The sequence below is a fragment of the Amblyomma americanum genome, chromosome 1 (genome assembly GCF_052857255.1).
Source record: "Amblyomma americanum isolate KBUSLIRL-KWMA chromosome 1, ASM5285725v1, whole genome shotgun sequence".
NCBI lineage: Eukaryota > Metazoa > Arthropoda > Arachnida > Ixodida > Ixodidae > Amblyomma > Amblyomma americanum.
This window is the reverse complement of record NC_135497.1, coordinates 262,777,649-262,788,758: the sequence shown is the minus strand read 5'-3', so window position 1 is coordinate 262,788,758 and position 11,110 is coordinate 262,777,649. Positions and strand designations below refer to the sequence as shown.

At 45.2% G+C, this 11,110-nt stretch overlaps 1 protein-coding gene across 6 annotated transcripts in view; it reads left to right on the top strand.

Annotated features, from left to right (window-relative positions):
• The first annotated feature begins 4,464 nt into the window (after nt 1-4,464).
• Nucleotides 4,465-11,110, top strand: part of poe (E3 ubiquitin-protein ligase-like protein poe) — a 248,224-nt gene continuing 241,578 nt past the window's right edge. For 4 of the 6 annotated variants that reach the window (XM_077649149.1, XM_077649148.1, XM_077649147.1 and 1 more), the window contains exon 1: nt 4,468-4,636. In XM_077649149.1, the coding sequence (XP_077505275.1) occupies nt 4,518-4,636 (119 nt within the window). In that variant the 5' untranslated portion in view covers nt 4,468-4,517. Of the gene's footprint in view, nt 4,637-11,110 lie in introns of all 6 variants that reach the window. The other 2 variants (XM_077649151.1, XM_077649150.1) reach the window with 1 other exon arrangement.

The following is an 11,110-nucleotide window of genomic DNA, read 5'->3' as shown; positions in this document are numbered from 1 at the left end:
TTTGCATCGTGAATGTGTCGTGTACGAAAGTGCGCTGGGCGCCGCTCGAAGCAACGCTAGCAAACTTTGGCAGCACTCGAAGGCCCCGAAATCTCGATGGAGTTCTGCGCTACTCCGTTGACTCGATAGTCTATTGACTCGATCGCCATTGAAACTGCCCGTGTGGCAGCGCTCGATCGCCTTTGAGTCGATAGACTATCGGTTCGAGGGCCCTCGAAGTGCCCGTGTGACAGGGGTATTTTTAGAGTCACTAACCCTTCCCTTACGGCGTGTTCAGGTGTCCACCGATATGTGAGACAGGTGCTGCGCCATTTCCTTTCCTCAAAATCCAATTTTCATTTTCATCGACCATGGTCTACCATGGTGTCGTGCTAGCCGTGCAGCAGATATAGTGTTGTGCGTTTTTATCGTGAACACTTTAAAAAATTTCCCCGCCGGCTCATTTGCCGTGAAACAGCACACAGAGCTTGCGTGTTATAGTAACTTTTGTATCGTAACAAGTTTGACAACGGTATTTACTTAGCTGAGCCGCGCATGATGCGAAAACATAATCGTCTACGTAGAGATCGGCAACCAAACCTCGCAGACGACGCTTTTTCGCTAAATGGCGGCGGTGGCGCCATCTGTTTTCGGCAGTAGAAAGCGTCACGACAAGGCCGCCGAGACGAGCGTTGTAAACAATATTCTTTGAAAGGTAAAGCCTCTTTAAATCTGTTGTTCTGATACTTTTTCCGCTCATTTAGCCGAAACTGTTCCAAGAGCTTCAGTTGAAGCAGACGAAACGGCCGGAACGGCATATTGAAAGGGCCGCGCTTCTCGAAACGCTCGACTCGGAGGCCTTGTCGGGACGCTTTCAACTGCCAAAAACAGATAGCGCCACTGCCGCAACTCAGCGAAAAAAACGTCGTCTGTGGGGTTTGGTTCGCCGATCTCTACGTAGACGATTGCTTTTTCGCATCATGCACGGCTCAACTAAGTAAGTACCGTTGTCAAACTTGCTACGATACAAAAGTTACCATAATACGCAAGCTCTGTGTGCAGTTTCACGGCAAATGAGCCAGCGGTTGAGGCGGGGAAACTGTTTAAAGTCTTCACGATAAAAACGCACAACACTGTAGATATGAAGTGGTGGCGCCATCTCAACTAAAGAGGAAAAAAATAATGTGGATTATCTTAGATAATCCAGGATATACAAAGCGAAAGATGTCGGAGTTCACTGTGTTCATTGGCGTTGGCATTGACAATGTTCTAGAAGGCGATAGCTTTGAGCAAAGGAAGGGCGCATATAGCTGGCTCCCTGGATATAGCTGGCTCGCGCGCCCGCCGCGGTCGCTCAGTGGTTATGGCGCTCGGCTGCTGATCCGAAAGACGCGGATTCGATCCCGGCCGCGGCGGCCGCGTTTCGATGGAGGCGAAACGCAAAAGGGGCCCGTGTGCTGTGCGATGTCAAGGCACGTTAAGGATCCCCAGGTGGTCGCAATTATTCCGGAGACCTGCACTATGGCACTTCTTTCTTCCTTTCTTCTTTCACACCCTCCTTTATCCCTCCTCTTACAGCGCGGTTTGGGTGTCCACCGAGATAAGTGAGACAGTTACTGCGTCATTTCGTTTCCTCAAAACCAATTTTCATTTACATGCAAACTAAACTTTCAGATCAACCCAACAAAGCTATACTAAAAAGCTTCTCAGAAGTGTGAAAGAAATTATTGCATTGCTATAACTTCACACACAGGTAACGCCTCATCGTTCCGGAAAGTGTTTTTCTAGAATTTGGATTTTGGGAAGAGGTACGGGTCACAAGAACAAACCATTGTACTGCAGTGGGGCAGGGCGAGGCAGTATTCCGGAAAAAAAAATGGAGAACGCTATTTCTCTTTACTGACGGCAAGCTCCGTAACAGTGCTAAGCACAAGTTTTTGATTTGTTGGACTCGGCTACTTATTAAAGGAATGCATCTTGGAACCGCGCGAAAAAAAGAGACAATTAAGGGACGAGGAAGGAATCAAGAGGACAGAGTGCGGAACTTCCTGTTGGTTCCTTCCTCGTCCCTTGTCTTTTTTATGCCAAGGGCCACTCCCACAGCGGGGGAGTGGCCCTTGGCGTTGTTGTTATTGCCTTGGTGACATCGCACCATGGCGTTAGTCCACGTAATCCTTGTCGTCGTCCTCCTCTTCTCTTCTCCACCAATCATCTCTTCCCACCTCACCGAATACTTCTTCATCTTCTTTATTCTTCGGTTAATCCACATCATCCTTATCGCCATCCTCGTCTTCTTCTTCAAACATTTTTTGTTCTTACTTTTATTTCAGACTCCATATTATATGTGACAGAGGTCTAGCTTGTATGCGGCGTGAACGCTCTGTGGACTGTACTTTACCTAATGCAAGCGTATTGTAGCCAACCTCAAGCCCCCTTTCAGGGACCCTTTAAAGCCGTCATTACGTAATGCAAAGTGCTTGCTTTTTTAACCAAAAATACAAGATCCCGCGAGTATACCCGGATAATCTGCTTACAATCAAATTTATGTCGCAGATCTTTACAGCGTTTGACATCTGTCATTTTAATCTTCGCACGGAAAAATGAAAATTGGTTTTTGGGGAAAGGAAATTGCGCAGTATCTGTCTCACATATCGGCGGACACCTGAACCGCGCCGTAAGGGAAGGGATAAAGGAGGGAGTGAAAGAAGAAAGGAAGAAAGAGGTTCCGCAGTGGAGGGCTCCGGAAGCTTTAACGTGCACTGACAGCGACCCGCCGGGGTGGCTCAGTGGTTAGGGCGCTCGACTACTGAGCCGGAGTTCCCGGGTTCTAACCCGACCACGGCGGCTGCGTTTTTATGGAGGCAAAACGCTAAGGCGCCCGTGTACTGTGCGATGTCAGTGCACGTTAAAGATCCCCAGGTGGTCGAAATTATTCCGGAGCCCTCCACTGCGGCACCTATTTCTTCCTTTCTTCTTTCACTCCCTCCCGTATCCCTTCCCATACGGCTTGGTTCAGGTGTCCAACGATATATGAGACAGATACTGCGCCATTTCCTTTCCCCAAAAAACCAATCATTATTATTATTCACTGACAGCGCACAGCACAAGGGCGCCTTAGCGTTTCGCCTCCATCGATACGCGGCCGCCGCGGTCGAATTCCACCTGATGGTATCCGATTTACATTAATTTTGAGTTCATTTGATTTTACATCATACAACAAATGTTTGGAGTTTTGTTCGTATATCAAAAACACACAGAAAAGTAAACGGCATAACGAGGCTGACTAAAACACATCTACGTTCAGAATGTTTTTTATTTGGTCCTGAACTCGTTTGAACCCGTTTGAAAGGGTACAAATAGGTTGGAATCGGTACAGAATGTTGCTCCAAAGCCGAACCATGAACTTAACCCGAAAGGCCTGAATCCTATCCGCAGCCGTAAAAATTCCGGGTCGACACTCTGCTGCAGATTTTAATTGTATGCGACTATACAGGTGATTTCGGACAATATACCACTCCAGCGTACCTTATTGATTCCATTACGTACTATTCTCATTTAGTGTAGCCGACAACCGCCGCTGCTCTCTGCATCGCGTTTTTTTTTTCTTTCTATCCACACTACAGTGTGTGCGTGAAAAACCCTTCAAATTAACGGACTAAATTGAGATTAGTTTGGTAGGCCGTCACTCCAGGAGCCCATTGGCGTCTGTCGGCGCTCTTGCCCGGTTCACCAGCCAAAGCTGGTCTTCCAGATGCGAGCAGGACAGCGCCACCTCCCAATCCTCAGTTGTTGGGTCATTGATTCGCGCAATATCTGAATTTTTCTGGCATGCCCAAACCATGCGATTTAAGTTTTAAACACTTCGCTGCAGATGGCACAATTCGGATCGTACGAATTTAGGAACATACAGCCGAATTTGACTGGAGTGATATGAGTATTTGATTGCAATTATCTTAGGATGACCCCTTGCTCCATGTTTATATTTTTGTCCGGTTCCACGTATAATTCCTTTATTAATGTCAAATGTTGGAGTAATTGCCTATAGCTTAATAACGGCTTTGAATAATTAAGTTCCGGCGAACGTTGGGGGACCGCTCTCCAGTAGCCTGTCTCACTTTATGCGGCAGCATAGCAGACGACGAAGAGAGCAAACGCACTCCAGCAGTAGGCTCGCGATATGCGTGTCTTCGTCGTCTGCTACGCATGCTGCCGCTCGTTTGTTTCTCGCGGCTCCCACGTAGTGACGTCACAAAATAAAAATTGGAGTGTTTCTTCTTTAAAAGAAAATATCGACAGCTACTTTTAGAAACTGCAAATTGATGTGATTGCTCATATTTAGCATTCTGCAATATCGAAACCGTAAGTAAGCTATAAGGTGAAGCTACTGACGGAGCCGACTGGGGATAACCACTGATCTCCACTAGGGGGCTCAGTGTGGACAACTGTCAGCTGGAGCAACGCGGTTGGCTGGAGCTTCGGAACATTTGGAATCTGGGTTACGGAGTTCTCACACCGGTTCGAGAGTGAGTAGGGTGAACATGGCGTCCGCTTCGTCGGGCCCCGACTGGTTTTCGAACGCAGTTACAATATTAACTTCAAATTTGACTTCGTTGAACAAGTCTGACCTCCAGATCATTATAAAGTCTGTCATACAAAGGTAAGGAAAGCTTCTGCAATTTAAGAGCATGTGGGATTTTCTTGTGCGATGCAAGCGCGAAGTCAGAATGATAAGGCGTTTCTGTCGTCGGGTATTGCTGTTTTATTTTTCTCTGCGGCAAAATTTAGCTCGCGAAGTTTAGCTTTAGCAATAGGTTATTAATAGAATTTGCATGCGTTTGTGTGTCAGGGAGTGGCTGAATTGGTAAATTGGCTTCATGCGCGCTGTGCTGTGGAACATCGATTGCAGAGACGCGCAGCGTTCTTCGTGTTCTTTTGAACAGCTTTTGGGGGTTTAGTCCGTTACTCGTGAACAACGTTGTTTTCATAGAAATGCCGGCTGAAAAAAATCGATAATTCAGTGATAGTTTCCTCTGCCACTTCCATTAGTTAGGGTAGAGCGGGACGCCGGGACATTGCATATTTCTCTGCCCATGGTCGTATTTCACTTCCGTTGGAATGCTGTTCTGATAACAGAACGCCGCAAAACACCCGAGAACGCATTGCTGTATATTAAGTCGATTATTTCTGGTGGAGTTATATTACAGAATTTTTTAAAATGTCCCATTGGGATGCAATCGAATACTTGGGTACAGGCCTGTCCGCGTTCCGCATGCGCAAAATGGAGAGAAGCTTAATCTTAACCTGCTTTTGCTGCTAAACTATACCGTTGTTGACTTCTTTCACGTCAGTTCTCTGCACCTTTAGGGTACTTTACTAACTTTATTTCGCAATATGCTTCCTTCGTTGTACTTGTTGTTTGGACGGTCATGCGTTCGCGTCTTTTACTGCCATAGTTGGCGTTTTGTTGTTTGGACGGCCATGCGTTCGCGTCTTTTACTGCCATAGTTGGCGTTTTGAATTAGCTTCATCAGTGCACATGTTAAAGGTACTTTACTAACTTTATTTCGCAATATGCTTCCTTCGTTGTACTTGTTGTTTGGACGGTCATGCGTTCGCGTCTTTTACTGCCATAGTTGGCGTTTTGTTGTTTGGACGGCCATGCGTTCGCGTCTTTTACTGCCATAGTTGGCGTTTTGAATTAGCTTCATCAGTGCACATGTTTTTACCACTGCACGAGAATTTCGAGAAAGCGTTTTTTTTCTTATCATTGACAACTTGTGGGCTTTCCTGATAATAGCGTCGGGGTTCGACACACATCGGGGCAGTCATTTTCGAGCAAATTAACCAGACGTTTAGTGACAAGCGGGATAAATCACGTGTAGTAGTAATTATGACCGGTTGAAGATCTCCTTTGCGTTCACGTATTCTTGAGACCTCTCCTTGGGATTATATGAACTCCACCCATTTTGCTATGGCTCGTAACATTCTTTTCTGAAAGTCTTCAGCCTTGCTCTTGCATAAATTTTCTCCCGTTTTATACCCCTTTGTGTACAGACAGAAAAAGTCGCTCAAGCAGTAAAATAATGTGCACGTATAACTTTCTTTTTGTTTGCTACTTGGAAACGCTTGCAAACGCTTTTGTGTGTGGATGCATTTTTGACATGATGGAGGCTCACGGTAGACATACACAGGGAAACGAAGGACAACAGACTGAGTAGACAGAGCATTCCTATCTGTTGGCCTTGGTTTCTGTGCTTGGCTGTTAGCATAGCATATTGGGTTGTTGATACAGGCTCATGGTGTATGACACCAGAACAAAACATGTCATTTACAATGCCATGTTTGTCTGCTTCTGTTTGTTTTTTTATAGCTAGTTTCATTGCTGTTATGTGTCTGCCATGGAGCAAATTTACTTACTGGCCTATTTGTATATGATGTTGGAGATAGTCTAAATTTGCTCCACATTTTTAAAGTTAGTGACTTGATTGCTGAACTTTCTCAAGACACCTGGGCAGATATATAAATTTGTCTGGCCTGTATGTGTTCTTACCTTGATGTCTTGAGAACGTTGTTGGTATAGGTAAATTGAAAGCAAAATCCCGGAAGGCCCAACTGACACTCATGTAGCAATTAGGCTTGTGTGAAGCACTCTATTCCAGTTGTGTAAGGCCTACCAGAAATCCCTGTAACTAGAGGGAAACAAACCTTTTCATTGGTGACGTAGTGATGTGGCATTTTTAAAACGTAGTGTGATAGAGGACAAAAGACTTAGTGACAGAGAAGAACAGCATGAGCGCTGAATTCCAACCCTCGCTATGTTCTTTTCTTGCGCTGTCTTTTGTCCTCTGCGCACTACAGTGTATTAAAAGTGGTCCTCCAAGAAGGAGCAGTTCATGCTGTTGATGTAATCTGACAGTTCTGTGAATATATTAAAGGTTCGTGTGATTTGCTTTGGTGCCATTTCTGTAGGAATTGTTGATGTAGTCAGTCGTTTGACGGCATATCGTGTGGTCAGGAAGCTTAGCTGAAGTTCAGAGGTCACTGACCATGGTCGTAAAAAATGGTTCCAAAGGAGCTGCAAAATACTTCTGAACATGGTTAATAATCCCACTCATTAGCTCACAAGCTGGTGAACATGGAAACAAAACATAGTTGCTCTGCATGCAGCAGAACGTCTGCAATATTGGTTAAGAAAATTGCTTGCCATTTCCTGCGCCCCTCTCAAATCCCCACCATCTTTCTCTGTTCTCATTTATCATTTCTACTTTCATGTTGAGTGGGCAGGTGGCTGCTGTTAACCTGATTCCTTTAGTGTCATGAATGGCAATTGCTAGGAAAGGCAGGCCAAGCAAATGGGGCAACTTGTGCATCTAAACCAACAGGGATTGGTTTACATGTGCGAGGAAAAATACCAATAAACTATGGCGACTGGGCAGAACCAGGGCTTCAGAGGGAATTTATGGACAACTCTTGGAGGGTCAGCTGGGGGGTGAGTGCAGTTCTGTTAGCACAGTGGAATTTTTTTCGCAAAAACAAAAAAATGGGGATAAATGTGGCTTTTCCGCAGAATTTTGTACACGTAATTGTGCGGTAACTGATTGTAACTGGCTGAATGCATGGAGGTGACCCAAGTGTCCACTCACGTAGATCTGGGGGCATTCTTGTGATCATTAAGGGACATTGAAGACAAACAAGTCTGTCTGATTTTTGCCCTTGGTAAAATTTGATCTTTGGGCTTTTAAAGCAAAGGCCTTGTTGCCCAGAAAATCCGGTGCCGGTGTTATAAGTTTTGGCACCAGCACTGTGAGCGCAAAATTACGGGCATGGCTCTGGCAAGTGGTTCCTAGAGAGCAACCTAGGAGGCAGGTGGGCCACCTAGGCCATGTGACCTTGCAGTGTCATGACAACCTGCCCACCAGATAACGAGCAAACTGCCCACCATGGCAGGTGACAATTAATGTTTTGTTTACTCGGGAAGAGCAATCTGGGCCACCGCACAAAGCCCACCGCTGGACGCACCTGCCATTGCAGGGCAGTGGTGCATCGCTTAACCTCTGTGCCTGTGCCAGGTGGGGCATGAGGGCTTCCAGGGATTTATGAAAGTAGACAATGACCTGGGAATTAGCCCATTACGCTATTGCATCATACCCTTAAGGTGGAGCTTAAGTGTTCCGTCCTGTTTTTTTATTTATTGCTTTATTGTTTTTTTTTGGCTGTAAAGGCTTACATATTACAGAAAAATCTGTAGTTGAAAATGGAATATCCTTTTCCTTCCTCATTATTCAGACGTGGGATGATGTTGAGACTATTGTAGACACCGTGATCACTGGCTGTTAATAGATGGTGGAGTGGTCTCGGATTCACATGCAGAAAAAAAGTATTCACGTCATTGCAATTTGCTTGTGTGAATGGCCGGTGGCGGTGGTACTTGTATTTGATTTTTTGGCCTTTCCTAGATTATAAAAACTGTTCTCAACTAAAGTAGTCTTTATCATTAGAACTCGACGATCAATCAATAGAGGTCACCTTAGTTTGTGCTTAGTGTCCCTTTAAAGATAATACTATTAATTTGTTCATTCTTACTAAGCACAGGAAGGAGGCGCAGTTGTGCTTGAATTTATGGGTAATATTTTGTTCTTCCACAGCTTTTGGCAGGCTGGGCCTTTAGACAGCTGTTAGCAGGTGCTTAGTGTTACAAAATCTGCTTGGCTTGTCGTATGCGGTATGAGTGAGACGTGTCTTCAGATGGAAGGCAGCCAGCTAGCAGTCGCTCTTCCACAATGCAAGCAAGCACTTGGTGTTCTTATTTGAGCTCTTTTGCATCAAGTGGTACCTGGACAGTAGAATCAGTTCTGTAGTGATAGTGAGCCTAATTTTCTTAAAGAGTAGCAGGAAACACTAGTATAGCTACTACTGCATTACTAATGTTGACCATCCACATTGTGCCAGTACCTTTTTTTATGCTCTAGCTGGCTGGAGTAATTACTGCTCTTAGTATAAAGCTTCCCTCTTAAGTAAATCTGGAATCGTGGCGTAGTTCAGGAGCTGGAGGCCTTGTGAAACTTTTTTCATTTCAAGGTGCACTAAAGAGGATTCGGAGTTAGTCTTTTTATCGCAGGAACTCTATCTACATGCTCCGAGAATTCTTGGAAACTTTGAATTATTATCCTGTGTAGCCGATTTCTCGGTTAAATTGGATGAAACGCCTTGGCTCGCATCTTTGTTTTTTGTAACTCACCGTGGAGAGTAGGAGGAGTCAAGCAAGACGGTTGCCATGGCAAAAAGCACATGCGGATTCCTTTCAGCCAATCGCATGATGGCTTGCCGCTCTGCCGTGTACAGAGTAATACGCGGAGTGATCTTCGAAAATGTGTGGGCTGCTGGTCGGACTATGTTCAGTTGGAGCAGACTGGTTAGGCACGTCACCCCTGAAGCAGTAGATAAGGAGAAAATATAAGCCGCTTGCTTCAGGCGGCTTATTTCGGTGATACGTTCTCTGGACCACAAATGTGTAGCGGTTTTATCAAACTATTGCTTATGTAATAAGAGTGATAAAAATTACTATGGGCGTCTTCACAGATTATTGTATTTTTATTGGCCACTGTATAGTGATGAGGTTGAGTCTTGCGGAAGTAAATAGTCCACGCATATTTTTTATTTGTGTGGGCTCAATTTGTGGCTGTGTTGTCTGCGACTGGAATTACTTAATCACAGAAGCGCAAAAGGAAAAATAAAAGGGAAAACAGAATGCGCTTCAGTGCACCTGTGAGATACTTACAGATGTTAGCTGCATACTGTGATTATATCTTTTGCTGAAAACAAGTTCGTTCCTGAGCATCCGCAGGGACATCCCTGCAGTGGGATGGTGGTGAACAGTGTGTCACCATGGACCCGAGCACCCGCACTTAGCCGTGCGTGGCTCAGCCGTGTCCGGGGAAAAGGGGATCCTGGTAGTTGAGCTGATGCTGAGCGTTTGGACCTCTAAGGCCCCTTGGCGGAGGCAACATACCACTTTGGCCCCAGCTTCCTGTAGATGGCACCTCCAGCCTGACCCGACCGGGGGAAATCGACAGTTTCCTTTTGCTATCCTCCCCACCATCTTTCACTTTCCTATCTTCTTTCTCACAACTCTCCTGTCTCCTATTCACTTAGATTTCCCTTTCTTCCTGGCGGCAAGAGTTAACCTTGTGTGATCAACTACCCCGAGTTATGTCATATTTGGTTATAGTTGACGTGTACAGCTGGCATGGGCAGGACTTCCAGTCCCGTCCCCTTGTTGGGCTTCATGGTGGGCGGCTGGCACCAAAAAACAACTTTTCCCCAGGTACCATGCCATACATAGTGAAGATACAGACCAACCAGCTAGGAAAATGTCTCTGTTCATTGTTTAAAAATCTGACTGATGCCCTGGGCCTTGGCTACAAGGTGACGAAGCTAACCAGTGGCACCCTACTCCTCCAAATCCGAGACAAAGTACAATACTCCAAACTCCCAACCATAGTGTCCTTTGGAGACATTCCTGTATCCATAACCACACTTCGATCACTAAACAGGGAAAAGAGTAATATCCGAACACAATTTCCTTAACCTTTCGGAAGAAGAGATGTTGGATGATCTAAAAGATCGGAACGTCACCGATGTCCATTGTATCAAAATCCGAAAAGACTACAAGGAAATACCGACAAAACATAGTCCTGACCTTTGCTTCAAGCAGCTTCCGGAATGCATAGAAGTAGGGTATTTTAGAATAACTGTGAGACCAGACCATATATCCCAAACACCAAAACATCCAGAAACAAAGACTGCCGACAAGTGGTGGTACAAATGAATCTTATAATAATTTACTTACAGTTAGGAAATTCGTACAGTACTGTCCACTAATAAGCAGACTGCATTCGGCCCTGTCGAAATAGATTATCAAATGCTAGCCCATCTATCTGAACAGGCTGTAGAGTCACTTTTAAGATTTTTTTAAGAAAGTTTGGGTATCGGGGAAAATGCACAAAGCCTGGAAAAAGGCCATTATTATTCCATTTTTAAAACCCGGAAAACCGCCTACCCTTCCTAGCAACTATAGACCCATAGCGCTCACCAGCTGTCTAGCGAAATTCTTCGAAAGTGTATTGAATAT